Genomic DNA, 20,831 nt, shown 5'->3' on the forward strand with positions numbered 1-20,831 from the left:
GGGAAACGAGAGTTGTTCGTCTCTTTACTATTATCAATTAGCATTTATGTGCAGCTTCACCAGGCACGCAGCTATAGGCAGACCTGGCATGCACGAGACAAATGGTAGTAGTTTTCTGAATAAGATACTCTGCAATCATGGTGAGTCATGCAGCTCAGAGCATGTCTATATAAACTCGTAAAGTGGATGCTTAGTTAGTCACGTAGTGCCGGGTATCTTGGAGCCAGAGTCTTGTCAGGGTCGTCGCATCTCATGTTCTATTTAGCATTCTTACCTGTGCATCCATGTATGATCTGTTACAATCGCATCCAAGTATTCGACTCAATTCAGTACTTCATGAAAGCTGCAGCGCAAGTGTCCAGACTTCATGACGCAGGGTATCCTAAACAACTGTTGATATTGGTAGCAGAAACATTGCTTAAGAAAATAAAGCTCGTGCAGGGTGCGCGCGAAACCACCATTGATGTACGGGAATCGCCAAGACGGAAAGTTGCGGTGATCCCGTGCGTTCACCGTGTTTCGCATCGATTAAGGAAGATTGGCCAGCGTTCGAGTGTCACCGTTGTCTTTTCTGCTCGCAATAAATTGTCCAAGGTATGCAGGCTGACCTGTCCTGTAAATAAGAAAAAACCGAGACTGTAGCATCAAGCATAGGAACCCGTTCGTTGAATGCACTAAGAACGTAGTGTATAATGTCCCCCTCTCCTGTGGTCAGACAGACGTGGGGCAAACTGGAAGGTGTATCAACGTGCGCCTTCAAGAGCAGCATCAAAAAGTTCAGAAGGGCAGGGATGGCTTCTTGGCACAACATCGTTCAGAGTGAAGTTGTATACCCCCGTCTTTAATGACACTGCAGTCATTGCTAGGCACGCACATGACCTGACCAGACTTATAATAGAAGCAGCGGCAGAGAAAAAAAAATCGTTCAGCAAGCCTTCAATAGCCTTATCAACCAAGAAGCTATCCTATTTAGGATGCGCGGGAAAGGACGCGCCCGCTCTTTGACAATGACTGGTGTCGAGCGTTTTGCGTTTTCATAGACATGAGCAAGCGTCAGTGTGGAATCGCGCATGTGCACCCCTATATATATGTGTGCTCTTTTGTGAAAATAAAAATCAGTTGGAAGTCGGCGCTTGTCTTCGTTTGTCGCCAACCTTTCTCTGACGTTCCATCGACGTCATTCCATCGTCGCCACTGCATCGTCGACATGCTCATGGGCGACCTTGGCAAGCGAGTGCCATAGCAAAGTGGGTCGGTACCGGAGACAGTGCGCGTCACATGCAGCCAAGCAACGTAAGCCTCAGAATGATCCACTACAAATTTTAAATAAACCTGACTTCAGCAATACGGTGTGTCACTACACCGCTTGAATGCTAATCGCATTTCAGTCCACAGTCATCGGGAGATGGGTTCCGCCACATTTTTTTTTGTTTTGTCAGTGCGCGTCGCTGCAGTAAAGACGTGAGTATTACACGTATTTAATATTTCTGGTGATTTCAAGTTAACGCTGTCAGGTCCAGGAATGAGGACGTCGGAGGAACGTCCTATGTACATTACACAATAGTCATTGGGCTCTCGATTCTATATAGAGAAAGACCTCCTTGTCGTAGAAATCATAAAGCTGGATTGCGCAAGCACAAGAGAATGCAAAAACAAGCGGCCGTTGTGTGCGCGCAATTTATTGATTAACAATAACGTCTGGAATATCGATCACGTCACTTATGCTGTACCTAGCACATACACACTGGCCAATGTACGCTGTGCACTGGCACAACTTTATTTTTTCCTTGGCTCCTAATCCAGGCACTTCACTCCTGGTAAGACGCAGATCATCTCGAAGAGCAGGTTAGCGGCCGTCAATGCAGTGTTGCCGCTCGTGTCGTACGGTGGTGAAACCTGCAAATGGTGCACACACACAAGGAATACATTTAGGTGGCGTTTGATTAAAGGCTCATTTAACGTATCGTTTCCGAAGCGCTGTAAGAGACCGATTACGTAATCGTATGAGTTGAAAACCGTCTGTATGACACGTGGCAACATATAAACCACCTGCTTTTCAAAACCGACCTTACAAAAGTCGAATGCGACAGATTGCGCCATTCCGCCTTCTTAGGCGGATTTCTGGAATAGGCGGACATTACATGCTTGATAAATCGCTCTGTAAAGTTAGGTAATTAAAATATTCACCAATTAACTTTTTCATTTACTTTCGATCCCATGTTGACATGTTGACAAGCCGAGCAGTTGTGAAGCCGTGTCTGCTTAACAGACACCCTAAACCTAGTGCCATTTTCGTGATATCCTTCCCCCAAATCTGCTAGAAATGCATTGGCGTTCATTTAAGATTGTCCCGAAGTGCTAGAGAGACGCTTTTGGAAGAATATTGAGTGGAACACCAATGAATTTCCTAGCCGTTTTAAGTACGGATACTCCGAAAGTGATCCCTTGTCTTAAGATTTCTGCTAAGCAGAAATGACTTCATTATAGTGCTCAGCTTCAATTTCGCATATTTGTGAAATGTATCATTCCAGTCATTGTACCTATACCTATTTGTATGCTTCAGCGCCTTCGAAAATATATGCTTCTGCATAAACGGCGTAATATTTTTGTCATTACTGTGCAAACAGATCTTGGTAGATTTATGAAATGTTAGTTTTTCCACGTGATATATGACCGATATCTGGAATGGGTGGGAGAGGCGTGTAATTTGCTGTGTCCAAGACAGTGTCACAGGGTCCAACAGGCTTCTCAAGTGAACACTGTCATATGTTTGCTCAGCTGTTCAGGAATTGCTATTGTTTCAAGGCGGTTTGGTTGCTAAATTCGTAATGCTATATGCTACCATTTCCTTTGATTTTCGCCCTAATGTTTCCGTTGCTTACTAGACAGGACTGAATTAAGTTTTCCTAATCCATTTGATTATTGGTCCCGTAGGGTGTACCGTCACGTACCCTACGTACCCCCATTAACCACATACCCCCATAGTGGTATGCGCCATTGTGGAAAACAAACTTTGTAACTCAATGTATTCTTCAAATGAAGCACCACTCACTGTTCTGTTCCAAGTGACCCGAAAAATAAGCATTCATTATGATGCATTTTGTGCCTATAGCCGTGCGCGCATATTTAATCACTTATTGTCAAATCTGAGCGTTCTTCGTGGTCTTAATTGCATTTGAACACACACAAGGGTCTCCTTCACGCAGGAGAAGCACTAGCTTGATGCTGGCGAACTTCCTGCCGAACATCCCGCCGAACATCCCGCACTTCCAGGCTGTACAGCCGGCATTTTGTTCGAACAGCTATAGGTAGCACATAGCCTGCATCGTTCTTGACTTCGATAATGTCTTTGCGAAGCCGCTGTTCGCTTGTCTGTCTATCTAATACCATAGTCCCTTAATAAAAAATATTGAGGGGCTATGCTAGTACTGAAGAAGCAACCCTGGCATGCGATACGTGCGCGCCATCGACACATGGTTACAGTGAGCTATAATCACTGTAACATGGGGTTGGCTGTACACGATGATGTCAGTGCGTGAGTTAAAAGAGTAAGGGAAGAGCCTCCTGCCCGCTTAGCTCCCACAGCACTCTGTGCAAGAATTCATATAAATGTGCTCCTAAATTGTTTCGAGTATTCGCGCGTCGATTAGGCTACGTATTCCTTCGTTGTTACAGCGAATGGGGTGCTAAGCAGGACTTTCGTGCACCACTTAAGGGCTTTGTTGACTGACCCTCGGAAGTTGACGGAATAAGGTTGTCGACAGGTGCTCAAGCTAGCTCTCATGCTGATTATACTCGGGGAAATACGTTCTTCTCCTTTTGTAAAGATGGAATTGTGATCGATGCTACAGCGATCGCTGTTTACCTCAACTAAGTCAGCCCCAACGATGTTGAGTCCCTTGCAGCTGCGTATGACCTCGAGCGCCTGTGCACTTGTCAAACCACCGATTTCTGGAGTACCTGAAAGAGAACGCAGTACCACATAGCACGCTGAGCGCTTACTGTAGGTAAAGCAACGCTGTGCTCATCACACAGGCGTAAAACCCTCAACACCAAGCTCACATGCACGTGCCAAATTGCTTAAAGAATTTTAATGCTTTCAAATTTCGAGCACTATTTGGCAAACTTTAATGTGTTCTCTCCAAAAACGAAGCTTATGATATTGGTGCAGAGCCGCTTGTGCACGATTCCACTGGGCAGGCGCTCAGCAGGTTCTGACGCGCCTGCGCGTGCGCAGTGAGACTAAACCCATACATGGCGCTGCAGGCAGGGATGCAGTTCCTGGTCTGCAGTAAAATGTTTACTTTCTACACAGCTTAGTGGCATAAAATCTTATTAACTACAACTATACGAACAGTTAGTACCGCACCGCCTACAGTTTCAGTCACGTTCTAATGAGAAAGGGAAGCCAGAAAGTAGACCTAAAGGGCATGCTTATACACATAATACATATATGCATGCGAATAAAGCTCTTCAATGATTCGGCAAAGCTAAAAATTAAGCACAAATAGCAACTGGACACGAATTTAACGCAGAATCTGCTGTATGAAGTCGCCACGGCAGCTGACATCTTGGGGACGATATTAGCGAGCGCCTCGGCTCCTTTCCGCGGACCCTCCAACAAGCCCATATCGTCGTCGTTCTCGTCATCGCATTTCGCCAAGCCGCTTCCGGGCTCCCGTGCGACTTTCTTTTCATCGTCCTTTTGGCCCATATATTGATGGGCCGCAGCACGGAGGAAGGGAGGGGTGCAAATTCACAAGGAACATAGAGGGCCAGCGGCAGCAGAACACCCAAAAAGAAAAGAAAAGAAGAAAGCAAGGCAAGGGCACCGGGAGGACGGGAGCCCGGAGGCATTCATAAAGTAATGCGCGTTAAAAGCGCGCGAGCCACTCGAATGTCGAAAAAGCAATAAAGTGGGGCGGGGGAATGGTGCGCGCGTGCTTAATTCCTGGCGCCTCTCACCAGTGCCCGGGGCGAATGCGGGGTCCAGACAATCGATGTCGAAAGATATATAGACGGGGCCGGAGCCCAGCACGGGCAGCACCTTGGTCTCCATGATGGGCACCATAGATTTGAACCAGCATTCCTGCGCCTGGATGATGTGGAAGCCCTGCACGCGAGCAAGCCGGCGCCGCATGTGGAGTAATGGCGGCGAGCAAGCGGCCTCCCCCGACGAGAACGCCCGCACGCTGCGGCGCAGAGTCGCTGCGCGGCACGATTATATGGCATGCCCCTTCGACTACGCGTCCGCAAACGGAAGCACTGTTCTCGCTTTTAGTACGAAGGGTTAGTCCTCCCCTGTGCTCTCCCTACAGCTATCTTTCCTTCGGGCTCAGCCTCTACTGACGGGGCACCTAAGTGCAGAGACTCTTGCGATTCTAAATGAAGGAGTCCGCGAGCATTTCACAATGGTACATCTGACAGCATGAGAGGAGAGGTGCTCATGACAGGCTCGTTTGCTTTTATATTTAACCGGCTCTATAAGCTTTCGATATTTTGGACCATAAGTCAGCTGTCGTTTGAGAATTACGTGACAGAATTTCTGAACAAATAAACAACGTCGCACTTTCTGGCCCATAACGGCCGTCCGAACGCATCCGGGCGTTCGGACGGCCCGGATGCTTTGTCTGCTCATTTGTGTAGCAGCCTAATGTATTGCCAAACAGTATTCCAACATTAGTGGATTTTTTTCTGACATGATCTTTAGGCGGAATAAAATAAGGTTCTAGCTGATATAGCAGATTTTTTAGCCTCTGTTGCATGAAACTTTTTTAGTTTCATTTACAGCGAGTTTTTAAGGATGTTTAGTGATTTCTAGCGGACTTTCAATCTTGCTTTATTGGAATGGCAGCAGTGATTTGTAATGCACGTAATTAATAATAGACGCTGCGATAACGTGACTATTCGCATCATCACCTTCCAGCTCATTTTGTAAAGATATATTTTTAGAATGTTTTCAAAAGAATACTTTGCCGTAGACATACTTAAACAGGTTTCTTTTGGCTTTTACTGCATATACAGCGTTGCCAGCATAATAATCGATACTTTCTTGTATTAAAAATGCCTCTTTACAATATTTGATTTTCTCTATAGCTAAAGTTTCTCACAGCCAATTTTTAACGGATTCACAACAATTCGCAATGAATTATAGCGGACCTTGAATGATGTTTTGGTGGCATCCTTGCAAGAAAATATGGCGACGCTGCTTCCAACTTGAAACGAGAGTCGCTACTAAAAGTCAGGAATGCACTACTTCGTGAAGCTGTGGTCAGGCAAGCCGCAGAGCTCCAAGAGACGCCAAAAGAACTTAACTTTTCCAAAATGACTCGTCGCTAGGGAGCTGAATTTTGCTTTCGCTATGCGGGGGCTCGTACTAAATCGTTGCATGTTTGAATGGGTTGCAACCAGACGCAAAAGTATTATGTACGCATCTGCGTTGGTATTACAATTCGCATCCAGCGTTGACCTTATCGTTACAAAGACTTGGACAAGTGTTGCTGTACAGTAGCCGTCCCAAGACCAGGATGCACTAAATGTCCAACTCGTCTTAGAGTTAGCCAGCCTTCAACGAGGAAAGCACGAGTCATGTGTTAGGATTTGGTCCGGCGAATTTCTACGTTGTCGCATGTTACCTTAATAGAGGTCTCTATCACCCTTCTTCGAAATTTTGGTTGTTTAGCGTTTATATCTTGTAATTATATCTTCCGTTGCATTTACCTTTTACCATTTTATTAGTGGAGAGGTAGCGCATACCCAACCACATTGGTTCATTTGGTAACGGTTTGCGGAACCCCAAGCAATGCTAGATAGCCAGGTACCTGCAAAATGTTTCACCTGGGTTCTGTCGTCACACACACGTGCGTTTGCGACCAACACATACAACTATTCAATTTACACAAACACGTTGGTTCATCTGGTAACGCTTTGCAGAACCCCTAAACAATGCTGGGTAGCTAGGTACTTGCAAAATGCTTCTCATAACATCGATTCCCACAGTGCGTGGGATATGCACCATTTTATGAATTTTTTTTCCCGACAGAAGTTGTTCCCACAACAGACAGATGGACCATGGTTGCATCACGCCACCACTTACTAGACATGTGAGTTTCTATCAAGGAGGTTGCTTCGATATGGAAGCTTCGCTTCCAGATATACATATACCTTTAAACTATATACGCGATGGAAAACAGATCTGTTTTGCACATGCGGTCAACGCCGCGCCCGTTCGCCGGAACCATATATGGAACATAGCTGGAACATGACTATATTAGCCCTCTACATATTTGCCTCGTCACAGGGCTCCTGTAACCACGTGCTCTCTCAGTTGTGTCTTATCTGCGTGACAATAGCTTCCAATGTTGCACTGCCGAGCGCGTCACTGAAGGAATCAACAGGATTTCACGGGAAATCAGTGGTCCAGCCGAGGGAAACCGACGTCTCCAGTGTTGTCCGCGCGCGCCGAGTCGTTTCGCAAATGGTCAGCAGGCCGTAACGAGCGGTGTGTGTACGCACGTGCTGCAGGCTCCATCGCTCCTCGTTGGGTCCGTAGACGGAGCCGCGCAGGCCGATCTGTACGACGCGGCGCGTGTCCAGCAGGCCCTCCTGGACGGCCCGGTAGAAAGGCGTGCCGTGCGCCACCTCACAGTGCATCATGGTCGGGTTCACGTCCGCATGCGCGTCCAGGTGCAGCAGCCCCACGGGACCATGCTTCTCCTGCAGCGGTCACCATATAGACCTTTTACAGCCCCATATTTGCTCACGTGACCGCGCCCGACATTGAGCGCCGTCTGATCGGTGTTTGCTAGCTTGATTACAATGGCCACGGTGGCCGTAGGCAAGGCTCAGACAGCAGCTATTTCGGTCACCACGGTGAGCAGTGAGTGGGTAGACGACACAAGACTTTGCCGAAAGCTGCAGTGGCGGTGTAAGTATACAGTCGAACGCCTCTACAACGAACGCTTCTACAGCGAAATGACCTGTCCAACGAAGGATTGAATATGTCCTGGTCAAATTCCTATCTTTCATATACAAGGTGTATCAGCTATGAGTAGCCAAAGTTTTAAAAACGACGGAATGTGCTCGGAGGCGCAAACCAACTCAGTGGTGTTGAGGTTCGTGTGTCCTGGTCTGCGGCATTTTTTTCGTTTTGCAAAGTCAATTAATTAGTATAAACTAATTGCCTAACTTTTTAAATATTGGCTTCACTAAGAAAGTGCCAATACGAAAGTTGTAGATCATATTTAAAAATGGCCGACTGAAATGTTTGTAACCAAATACCATTGATGGAGCTTCTTGTAAGTGCCTTTAAAGAAAGCCTGCGAAATACAAAAACAACCACGTGATAGCGCCACCATTTCAGCGCTCCCAGACGATCGATCAAGAAATGAAATACACATATCTGTACAGCGGTTCCGCGACGGGCTTGGCGTTTCAAGTGGCCGCAAGGTACGAGCCAGCAACTCTCGCTAGTATAAGATATGATCGCGAACGAATAGAAGAACATGACAATTGCATTTTCCTTCCCTATTAAACAGTTCTGCGGTCAAGATTTACTCAAGTTTCTTTTTTTTTCTTGCCTTGTGTGTTCGGGCTTCATTTCAAAAGTGGAGCGAATGATATGTTTATGCCACGTCACGTCGAAGCGCGACCCACCTTCATCACCGCCGCTTGCTCTGTGCTCCCGATCGCGACAGGGCACGCGAGTGAGCCTCGAAAAAAAAAAGCATACAAATAATGTCCTTTACTGATCTGTTGTATGGGGGCGCTGAAAAAGTGGCGCTATTAAAGTCCCTAGGTGCTATCACGTGGCTGCTTTTGTATTTCGCGGGCTTTCTTTAAAGGCAATCACAGGAAGCTGTGCTTTTATCGGCAGAGGCGCAGCAGAGAAATTTCGACGGAAGTATCCAAGAACCTGGTTATAGCGTTATTAGTGACGTGTTCGATGTGCGTATGCCATGATAAGTTACGTGAAATATGAACACCTAGTTATTTGTATGAGTTGACGGATTCAAGGGAAGTGTCGTGAAGTAAGTACGCATGTTGTCAGTGTTGTTAATGCGTTTGACTGTACCTTTGATTTATCCATTCTATCTGCGCTGCAATCTTAATAGTGGGCAAGCGTACTGGCTTAAGGCGACGATGTAGCAGCCTGATGTTGGCTTTTACCCTTTATATTCTAGACTTTACAGCGGCAGATTTGTAGCGCTGTTACGGCCATGCGCCTGTTATCCTCGTTAACACTTCGTTCGGGAATAGGCGTGTGCGCTCGCGCAGGAAATGCATGTTTGCGGGGTGCGACCGTTTTCACAACAAATCCGTGCAGGGGCGGGGCCTCGCCTCGATGACGTATCACCATTTCCTTTTTTTTCCCTGTCTGTTTGGCGGCGCGGTCGGTTGTGCTCCGGTACCGCGGCGGAAGCCGCGGTGCTGGGCGCCGACGCGAAGCGGCGGTCGTTGGGGTGTTGCGGAGCGCAGCGTATAGCAACACCCCAAATAAAAAAAGTACTGCTCCAGTCAGCTAGACTGCTCCCTCCCTGATAGTGAGATTATATTTGGATCATCAAAACAGTGATGCGTTTATTTAGGAATACTATCGATCCCTTAACAGCAGCCACAGTTGTGTCTAGTCACCACCAGCCCAGCGTGTTCTCCGTTCCACGCCACCAAACAGAGAGGAAAAAAAAAAGAAAATGGTGACACGTCATCAAGGCGAAGCCCTGCCCCTGCATGGATTTGTTGTGAAAACAGTCGCACTCATGTCTGCTACCTGCTACGACCATGGGGGTTAGTTCCGACCACGTAATTTGAATTTGAATTTGAATATTTATTAGACAAAGTAAGGTCATACAAGAAACATGTCGAGAAGTATACTCTAATTCTTGTCGCTAGCGCTGATCAGATCATTTGGGAATGGTTTTCTGATTACTTACAGGGCAAGTTAAAATGTATTCGCGCACACGTGAACAACAACAACAAAAAAAAAATCACCGACTATTACGATGCTCCTTAGTGCGAAATTTCAGCGCAGATCTGTACGTGCTTTCATTTCGCGATGTATTGGCTGGCGCGGACAATCTGTCTCGTGCGGCCCGTTGCAAACGGAGCGAAGTGTGGCGTGACTGCCTCGCTAAAGGCTCATTCACATCAAGCCGACACGACACCGATTTTCGTCTGCCGACTGTTGGCGACAGCCTTTTCCTTCCTTTAAACCGTTGACCGCAGCGTTTTCCGTCCTGCAAACTGCTGTCGCCAACAGTCGGCAGACCAAAATCGGTGTCGTGTCGGCTTAGTGTGAATGAGCCTTAATCGGGAGAACGCGAGAGGCAGCGCGCGAGTCACACGTTCACAGCAGCCGCCGCAGCCGCCGCAAACAGACCTGCGCTCATGCAGCACTTCATTTCCATATAAGGTATCGGTGGATACGCTCGCGCCATGCATTATTGCTGAACGTCATCGGTGAACAGACGAAGCGTGCTACTCTGACGCCACCTCGTAACGATTGTCGCCGTATTGTCTGTCTTGCGCACCACTACGCTTTTCTTCTCACGCTTTCGCCATACCCTCCTCCTCCGTTTTCCTCCTCGCACTCTCTTCGCTATCGCCGTCTTTCATCATCCGCGTTCGCTCTTTCATCCCCCACTGCGCTTCGCGTTCGCTCTTTCATTCTTCACAGTGCTCGTTCGTTCGGTTACGCCGAGGATGCCGAGGAACGCCGATGCTCAACGCAGGAACGGGCGCCTAGGAGCTGAGCTCTAAAAATTGCAGTTTCGCTCGAAATGCGAAGCATTGATTGCGATAGCAAATTATTAGACAGCTATACGCAATAAAGTTAGTAGTTTTATCAGCTGTATGAAGTGCTATAAACATTTGCTTACTAACTAGATTAACAAGCTCGGTGTCATGCGCGCACCTGCAAACATGAACTCACTCGATGATCGCGGACAGTCGCTGTCAGCACGCTGGCGTGCTGTATGCACCTACAGCATACAGCGCGTGGCCGTGATCTTATCGCACTTTGGCTTTCGGCTTAACGTTGCTGGAGCGGCGGGCGACGGCTAATGCCTGCTTGCTCTTGATTCAGAAGGCGTTTAATGACGGCTGGCCCGTGGCCGCCCCTGGGCGGGTATTTTGTAGCGATGCCTTTAAAGTAATAATGCCTTTTCGCGCTTTTCGCGCTTTGTCATGGGTCAGAGCGACGGTCCGCTCGCGTTATCAACGTTGATATCGTGAGCGGACCGTCGCTCTGACCACTGACAAAGCGCGATAAGCGCGAGAAGGCATTATTACTTTAAAGGCATCGCTACAAAATAGCGGCCCTGGTGCGTGGTGCGCGCACTGCTTGCTGTAAAAGGTCTATATAAAAACATGGGCTGAGAGGGTGGACTATGCTTGACAATGTGGCTACACGTGGTTTCCTTTTCGGGCGTATATACTCTTCCCTTCCATCCATAGATTATTTAGGCTTCTCTGTACACATGCGATGCTATATCGTACGGTGAAAATTTATCTCTCTATCTCTCTCTCTCGCATGTGGTTGAGACGAGTTAACGCACGCCTGCAAAGCAAGACATCTGTTTCCAACGTCTACACCATCCTCGAAACAACACGAGGGGTTATCGAGAACCGCAAGAGATGGCAGCATCAAAACTATGGCCATATATGGCAACCTACCAATTTACTCACCTGTACGAGCCGGTGACTCTCGTAAGGAACGAAAAAGAATCTAATGCTGACCGTTTTATACGCACATTACGAAACTGAAGGAGCAGCTAGTTTTGCATGCTGTCAACGCACGGAGACAACGGAAACGCGCGGCTGATGGTGGTCTATAGCGTTTGGCAGCGCCACCTACACGACACAAGGCTTTTGCGATTTGGGCTGTGACGCCACACAAGTAGACACATACCCTATAACATGAAAAAAAGAAAGAAATGGTCACAAGCGAGCAGTGTCGCTTACCAAGTTCACGCTTTCATCAGCGCCGTGCCATAGACACTGTCCGCTGTTGAGATGTTGCAGCTCCAAGCTCGTATATATCGTGTTATCTAAGCGGCACCGAGTTAAGGAATAAAACGGTGACGTCAGGACGTACATGCACTGCGAGATATAGAACTATTTGGCAAACGAAGGATGCAGTTGGCCCGACCTTGATCGCCCTCAGCACGGGATAGGTGGTGGTGTGGTCGCCGCCGATGCCCACGGGCACGCAGCCGTGGCTCAGCAGACCCCGCACGAAGCGCTCGATGTCACCCACGGCGCGCTGCGTGTCGTACATGGTGACCGGCACGTCGCCCACGTCAGCCACCTGGAGGTTGTCATAGGGCGCCGCGCCTGCGAACGAAATAGGCTCGCCGAGTTCTTCATCTGACCATCTTCAACGGCACGCCAAATGACGCGGAAGGTTCTCTCGCTGCGTCCGTAAAACGCGCATCCGGGGGAGGGGGGACCCCATAGAACTACGTGTCTTCAGCAAAGCGTCTTTCAGCGTCGGGGCGTCCATTTTTACGTTGTATGATACTGTGTTAGCATCTTGACCGAAATATCTTGCACCTGATTGCCGATTAATGCGAACACTCCACGGTATATACTTTTCAACCTTGCTAACAACCTGATTATCGCGTGGTGGGAAATGCACACATCACCACTAGGTGACACCACGCCAAACATACGCATTTATGAAATACACCGGAAATACGCTCCGCGCACGTAGTTGGGACTTTAGGATTAATCATGAAGTGTCGAACTTATATATACGAGTAGTGTAAGTGTGCGTCGCTGAATGAAGCGATGTAAAGTCCTACCTTTTCTCGTATGAACGCTGAAGATAACCGTCGCTGAATAGTTCTGATAAAATCATATGTATTACACAATATTCTCAGAGAGACAAGGCAGGTTGGCCGGAAGGCCTTATTCGCCATGCAAGGCTGGTCAGGTGAGATGGCTCAGGTGATAATTTTTCTCAACGCTGAAAAACGCGTGAGCGTCACAAATTATTGTCGCATTTATCGCAATTGCTCAGCCACAAATGCCAATCAAACAAGTTGTAGTAGCCAACAACAGTGGCCCCAGGGAAAGAAAAAAAAAAGAATTGAATGCAGGCCGACCATTATTAGTGCTTTCTTGAGAGGACAGCAAATAATTAGAAGGGTACAAAACTTTATCTTAGCGTGCATTTGGTGTAATACGGAGCTTCCAGTACGCGAAGGTATGCGCCACATGGGTTGGTCTGCGGAGAGGCTGATTCTATTTTCACTCAGAGACCGAGAGCGTAATCATGATCACGCCCCTCACTGCGGGGAGACGAGCACGCCCTTATTGCGTTGAATTTTCGGCAAGGTCAGGCAGGAGAGGTAAATCACAAGCATCGAAATTTGGGGTGAGCAGGTCGCAAGGTTGCGTTTTTGCCGCGTTAACAAGCTGACTTTCTTTCACATCATAATTATATATCGCCCTCCTCGCCCAGTCCCGATTCCCCCCTGCAGTGTTTCTGACAACACTTAAGAAACAGGTTGACCTACATGCCAATAATTGCGGCAGATGCCCCCCCAGCATTTACAGTAGACATTCTCAACCTTACCGTCTATTCAAACCAGGTATACCTTCTATATGCAGTCCATACGTCAGGGTGTGATATAGACTATCGTTTTGCAATTATTATTATTATTATTATTATTATTATTATTATTATTATTATTATTATTATTATTATTATTATTATTATTATTATTATTTAATGCCAATTGAATACTTCATCTTTGGCTGCGGACTGCTCAATAATAGCTGAAATGTTTCACTTCCCCAATCACCATCCTTCATTCATTTAAAAATTTATAGCTGTGCAGAAGCCGACGACATAGTGTGCCTGTTGTCAACATTTCCAATCCATAAATAAACACCTCAAGCGCACGAAAAAAAGGAAGGAGACGCCTCTGTCGACTCTGTCTTCGTCCATCTCGGATTCCGTCTGCTCAGTTTCTCTCCTATATGTACGCGCTCGGAGCCGTATTGACCGTACAACCGTTCACTCATAAAGCGGGTGTCTGGAATACCATTTATACATTTCAAACTGAGCGGAAGGCTATTCGACTTGAATACGAGCCAGGACGCGTGTATACTGCGCTTTCGTGGTGCCATCACTCGGAGGGTGTTCTTGGTCCGTGCAATCGAGCGCATATAAACGGACGCTGTCGAAAGACGGCGAACAAGCACCGCGCTCAAAGCGTATTGCAAGCAGCGGCAGCACAGCAGCGCACACGTATAGCGTGTATACCCACGGGTGGCCATATTGTGCGGCCTGAGGAGCGACGACTCGCAGCGCACTTGGCGGGGACCAAACCGGGCCCCGCTGCGGTTCGATGTGCCGCAGTCGAAGGGGACCCCGTACACGGCCACGTCCAGACCTGCGCCACGCACAATTCCAAGTTTGCAAGAAATATCTTTCATGCAAAATGCTTCCATTAAAGGCGACACAATTTAAGACGTTTTTTTTTATTTGTTTACTATTATTATTTTAACAAATATTATTATTGCTATATCAATTGCTTAGACACAATGAAAATTCCACACATATTTCATATGGCCGAAGATGCTTCCTTTTAAACGCTTCATACAGCTTAAAAATTCTTTGATTGTTTTTAGCTCAAAGTCGTGGTTACCCTGACGAATTTATGGAAATATATGCGAAATGCAGTGCCTAGAACTTCAGGGAGACGCGGTTTATTGTACCGCGCAGTCGAACTAAGTACGCTTCCTCACTAAGTGAACATGGTATAGCAACATTTCTTGATCGTTTTCCTTTCCTATACGTTGTGTCTAACGATATAAAATCCGTTGAGCGATTTAAGCGTCTAAAAAAAAAAAAAATCACACTTGTTATCTTGCATGCAATATTAACATATCCTCACATTATGCTAATGATTTCAAATTTGCGCTGTTATCACTAAACTGTTGATTTCAAATTTGCGCTGTTGCTTGTCACTAAACTTGTAACTCTGAGGCAGCTGCCTCGCATCCATGTGTGAATATTGTGTTGCTTGACTGTACGAGTGCGTCTGAGGGACCGTCGCCTCATCCTGGTGCCACTGGTCATTTTTGTAAATGTTCGAATAACCTAGTATTCTATTCGATTCTATCTTATGCGTGAGAAAGATGAGGAGTGGGGGGGGGGGGGGGGGCAGTGAATCTTCAGTTCAGCTCATACCGATAGCCAGAGTTTCCACACTGCCTCCTTGGACTTCGTTTGCAATGTGGCGCCGGTATAATAAACTTAATACACATCAGTTAATTTGTGGATTTCTATGTGAATGCCGTTTACTCATGGGATTATTATTTCGAATAGCGCTAAATTGTTCTTGTTAGGTGAATTAACGTTTCGGAAGGTAACCCGGGTTTGCTAACTGGTTTGCTACAGCGGCGTTTTGTAGCATCTATGTGCTTATTTAATAACACAGTGTACTATAGAAAAAAACATTTCAGCGTAACCTTCAGTACGTACACGATAGATTCACTGATAAAAGCTACATAAATGCCTTTTCATATTCCGTGAGAAATACGGCTATGTACTTGCGTAATGAACTTACGTGTACCAGCTTCGCCTATAAGGTTTGCCTAAGTGCCTTGAGTACACAGCTCTAGCTCTTCAGCAGTGCGTTGCCTTGAACGGCCATCATCAGAGTTGTACTAGCGAAAATTTTCCGTCGCGAGGAAAGGGCAACACGTTGTCTTTTCGCTGTCTTAACAGTGCCGTAAAATTCTTTACTTCGCTGCCGGCTCTCCTCGCTTTGGTTTTTACCGGTGCCGACAGTCCAGGCAGGTAAAGGATACATGCCTTGGCGAACGCAAGCTATAGTACGCACACAGATTAGGCAACAATTCTTTCGAGATAAGCGCGGTAAACACCCGCAGGCCGGCTGCGCGCAGAACCTTGTTGGCCGATGTATGCTCCGCGTAAGGCTTTTAACGCGAATAGCATTATTGGCATTGTTAGGTCAGTTTTTGTCAGCTAGGTCAGCCTCGGAGGCCACGCAAAGGACTTCGCAGCGGCGCCACTGGATGTCCACGCCGTGGAAAGAAAGAAATTACAAGGGAAAATCTGTACGATAGCACAAAGGGCAGCGCCTTGCTACTTGAGGCTCGAGCTGGTTGCCTAAGAACAAAAATATATCTGAACAAATATTCGCAACAAGATGTGGCTTGCGTCTGCTGTAGCAAAAATCCGGAGACCACTCAGCACACTGTCCTAATGAAAGGCGTTAGACCCGTAGGTATAACGTACATCTTCCAGAAACGCTTGAATTTAAAGTGGACGGAAGCATCAACCCGTCAGCAGTCGAGATAAGCAAGAGACGTTTAGACTATTGGTGAAAAAAAAAAAAAAAAAAACGCGGGAACAGATTGATTCGACCGGATCCGTTACAGGCATAGGTAGCCTTACAAGGTATAATAGAGAAGTTTTGAGGAAGAGAAAAAAGATTAAAGAGAAGTATACAAAATGCTAGAATAGCATACCTGATTGAAGCAAGCAGGCTAGGTGATTATTTGTCATCGCCCCGTTTCAAAGGGGGTGCCAGTAAATCATCATCATCGTCATCATCGAAGCGCGAGAGAGGAGCCCGACTGTAGCACACGCCTCATGCAGACGAGTTTCGGCAATTTGCATACTTAGATAGTTACCGCAGATGAGTTCTACCCGAATTTGTTTATTCACGGCAAAACAAAATTATGGAAACAGAAGTTTCTGGCACAAACTATCGTTACCATAACTATGCGAAAGAATTGGCGGTCTTATCCAATGTTCTAGGCAGTGACAGTACCTCAATATATTACACACAGCGAGGCCCGCGGTGTTTCGCGCATTGTTGCCAATATCACTTGCAGTAAGAGTTCGCAGTGGCGCGTGAGTATTATGCACTGTGCACAATACTGTCGGGCTGGAGTACTGATGGTGCATTTTGTACGTAGACATCCGAAGTGAGGCTCGCGGCAAGAACTCCGATGAGAGAGCTCACTCACAGACTCAGCATATACGCTGAACCATGGTGCAGGAACCTGCTTCTGATGTGCTAACTTGCACGACTGTGCCCAAAGTTTCTTATACAATTTTTGTCAAAATATCTAGTCAGGATATGCGAAAATGATATGTAGCACGGAAGAAGCACTTCCCGTTAGACACATGCCTTGTACTCTAGCATTGATAGCGCAGATGACCGAAGAATACCCCCAAGTTGGGAGATCAAACCAGAACACATACCACAGGACGGGCGTCGTATGTGTTCTTTGTCCGCGTCTTTCTTTGCGCCTTTGATTTCCTGAAGCATGACTCATCAACTATCTCAACATAAGGATATGCTTGAATTGAAGATAGGGTTTGTGAACTGACGTCACAGCGTTTACGGGACAACATGGCGCTAACGCCGCGGGTGCCGCTCAGGAAGTTCTTATAACAAATATTTCTGAAAACCTCCGCGAAAGACAGCTTGCACAAAATAGCTAGTTGTCTGCATTGTATCTTGATTGCCACAAGATGCTTTGTTTCTTGATTTTTTTTTCTGAAAGAGCGACACTGTACACAAGTCTCTGCTCTTTGGATTAATTCTTTGTTCAAATTGAAATACACGGTATGTAGGAAAACTCAACGCCGAATGGTGTCGACACCTAAAATGATTTCTATTTGGTCGTCGTTTATCAGCGTTTCCTGATGGATATCGGGTGATATTTTAAGATCTATTCATTTTATTTATTTAATTCTTTTGTACGATATCAGTTTCAACGAACTACGGAGGCAATCTTTCAGAAAGGCTCGTGAGAAAAGTACAATCCATGTGGCAATATCTCGCTTTCCTCAACTTCTTTCGTGGTTAGGCGTTTATAGGCTACAAGTATGTATACTCGGCAGTTGGCCTGATATGCGCAAGCACTTTAGCTTGTCAGAAACGGCGTGCGCTCACCCTTCCCGCAGGTGGCCTTGCCTTGTCTGCTTTGCAGAGTTTTGCGAGACATATATACTGCTGCTATCGTGTGCCGATGTTCCAGTTCTACAGAATGGGTGCTGCACTTGCGACCTCGGTTTAAAACCTGTGCTCTAGATACTCTAGCTACGTGTAGTTTTCATGCACTTACTCCGCTCTCCGTAAATCGTGCACAAATCGCGCGTCATTCCGCACCCGTCAAAAGATGGCAACAGTAGAAAGACACGGGTGAAGTGCAGTGTTATGGGCGAAGTGGGAAAGTTCGCAAATTGTAAGAAATCAGAAGAAAAAGTCAACAAAAAAAGTCGTCATTAGATGCATTAACCAGATGCTCCTATTTGTAGTTGTATGTATGTATGTATGTATGTATGTATGTATGTATGTATGTATGTATGTATGTATGTATGTATGTATGTATGTATGTATGTATGTATGTATGTATGTATGTATGTATGTATGTATATGTATGTATGTATGTATGTATGTATGTATGTATGTATGTATGTATGTATGTATGTATGTATGTATGTATGTATTGTATGTATGTATGTATGTATGTATGTATGTATGTATGTATGTATGTATGTATGTATGTATGTATGTATGTATGTATGTATGTATGTATGTATGTATGTATGTGCGGATGTCTGCATCACGGAGGCATTGTTTTTCTACTTAGGCAGCAAACAAAAATGTACGCGATTAAACAGCGCCGCGGTGGTATTGGAACAAAATGTGAGTTCACGCTCCTTTTCCAGTCTCCAGGTGGGTACTCCTCAATAACAGTTTCCTTGCTGAAAAAAATACCGCGCTTCTCAGCGCATGCGTGTCACAACGATCTGTCACGCAAACAATCGTGCAACGAAGTGGCGGGAACGAAACGGGCAAAGAGGCGTACCAGTAGGCAGAAGACAGCTGCGCGTGCGGCCAGCGACGACAGGCGTGCATTTCGCGTCTTCGGGGTTTTCCGGCCGGAAAGGGGAGCCGCTTTCACTCACCGTGCGCCGAGGCCGCGTACGGGAGTCGCATGAAGGTGGCTATGCCGCCTGGTCGCGGGCAGTCGTTGCCCGACAGCGGCTGGTTCAGGTTGGACCCGTGACGTCGACCCGGCCCGTCTCGCAGGTTGCCGGCCAGCCGCCGAACCAGCAGGAGGGCCCGCAGCGCGCGTTTCACCGGCTGTTGCTGCTGCATCGCCAAACCTGTGTCAGAGCGCCGCTCGACGCTCGTGTGTGCCTATCTCTGTGCACGCGAACAGCAACATAAACGGCGCCTGGCGTGATGCCACTCCTCGCCCTCGTTGCTTGCGTCGCACGCCGCCAAGCGACGGCGTCCAACCACCAGCTGGTCGGACGCCCGCTTTAGGGCGGTGGGGCGGAATGTGCGACGCGCACGTTTGGACGGTGCTATACGATACATGCTACATACCACGGAGGCCATGCTCGAGCTCGTCAGGGCTCTGATAACGCGCGCCGATAAGCTAAAGTCTGTTAAGGAGACGATAAACACAGTGCACGCGCCCTCTCGCACGGCACAGGCTGAGGGCTCGTGCTGGCATTCCTTAGCCAATCGTCTGTTATCTCATATGAAATACTAATTAAGTGCTATAGCTGAACTGCACTGGACTCATGGTATTGGATTCACGTCCTCCGTCGTTCTCTCTTTTCTTAGCAGCGCGTTCTCCGTCGCTGCTGCGGAAGTTGAAGACAAGAGAGAGAAAGAGAGAGAGTATTTCAGCGGCTTCAGCGGCATCAGCAGTATTCAGACCATCAGCCACCTAGATGGCGCTAGACGGCGTAGCCACATGCAAGAACCTGGCTCACGTACTACTGAGTGACCTATCACATTCATGAAAGTGCTATATGAGTCAAAGGAGAACACGGGTACTTGCTCTTTATGTTAACAAAACAATAAAAACACATCTCCGAAACAGAACTTGTCATTCTAAATAATGAATAAGAGAGGGATTAGCTATTTATTTATATCTCTAGTATAGTTGTTATTGTTGGGGAATCTAAAAAAAAAAAGAATGTATACAAAGCACATTCCGTAGGCGGAAAGCTTGAATAATGGCAGAAGTGTAATTTGCGCACCGAGGTTTTTCTTTTATTATTATTATTATTATTATTATTATTATTATTATTATTATTATTATTATTATTATTATTATTATTATTTGTTGTTGTTGTTGTTGTTGTTGCCTCTGAAATGTGGGCACAGCGGTCGGCTTGCAAGCTTTTGGAATAAATGTCCTTTGTTTGCAATGAGTATACTGAAGGAAGGATATCGCGAAATGAACGTGTAAAATCAGGAGGAATTCACTACGTTAGTTATTGCTTTAGATGGAAAGTAATTATTTACTATAATTTAATCAAAATAGTTTCATTCCGATCTGGCATGTGAGAAAGTGTGGCAGTGCTTTCTGCAAAACGTCATTGATTTCCTAGTTTAATAGTCGCAGAAAGAATACTGAAAAAGTTCAGTCGTTGAAAGGTCGTTCAGTATAGACAGTTTCGCGGTCTACTTTGCTCCCTGAAAACTATGCGTTTTGGGCGAGAAATTTGAGGGCTTCACTGGACAGGTTAAATCTTGCCACAGAGTTGGCAGTTGAGGGGGCACGTTAAAGAACCCCAGGTGGTCAAAATTAATCCGGAGCTCCCCCACTACGGCCTGCCTCATTAGCAGGTCATGGTTCTGGTACGCAAAACCCCAGGATTTAACGGTTGAGGGGATCGCTAACGCAGTGGAACCTCGTGTCTTTTTGCAACGCCTGTGCCGCCGGCTACGCATTCTAGGGCGTACAAGTGCTTTAATCTTGCTTGATGCTTCACGTTACAGCCAGCAACCCCTTTGAGTGAAATGTTT

The 20,831-nt window shown here is 46.6% G+C and overlaps 1 protein-coding gene across 1 annotated transcript; it reads right to left on the minus strand.

Annotated features, from left to right (window-relative positions):
* Positions 1-1,663: 1,663 nt before the first annotated feature.
* Positions 1,664-19,349, minus strand: LOC119433953 (guanidinobutyrase). Its single transcript, XM_037701246.2, has 7 exons — positions 18,968-19,349; positions 14,277-14,402; positions 12,149-12,333; positions 7,516-7,716; positions 4,966-5,113; positions 3,866-3,960; positions 1,664-1,896 (listed from the first exon to the last, which is right to left on the minus strand). Exons 1-7 carry the CDS (start codon positions 19,158-19,160, stop codon positions 1,795-1,797), a joined length of 1,050 nt encoding a protein of 349 aa, XP_037557174.1. The 5' UTR covers positions 19,161-19,349; the 3' UTR covers positions 1,664-1,794.
* Positions 19,350-20,831: the final 1,482 nt, after the last annotated feature.

This window comes from Dermacentor silvarum, chromosome 1 (genome assembly GCF_013339745.2).
Source record: "Dermacentor silvarum isolate Dsil-2018 chromosome 1, BIME_Dsil_1.4, whole genome shotgun sequence".
Taxonomy (NCBI): Eukaryota; Metazoa; Arthropoda; class Arachnida; order Ixodida; family Ixodidae; genus Dermacentor; species Dermacentor silvarum.

What these genes read in the sequence shown, in the direction of transcription:
- LOC119433953 (XM_037701246.2), bottom strand. Translation starts at nt 19,160, where the DNA reads ATGCAGCAGCAACAGCCGGTGAAACGCGCGCTGCGGGCCCTCCTGCTG. An exon ending in GCCGCACAATATGGCCACCC is followed by an intron (nt 12,334 to 14,276) that starts GTGGGTATACAC and finishes TTTCGTTCGCAG; the next exon opens with GCGCGGCGCCCTATGACAAC. An exon ending in AGCGATGGAGCCTGCAGCAC is followed by an intron (nt 5,114 to 7,515) that starts GTGCGTACACAC and finishes GCTCGCGTGCAG; the next exon opens with GGCTTCCACATCATCCAGGC.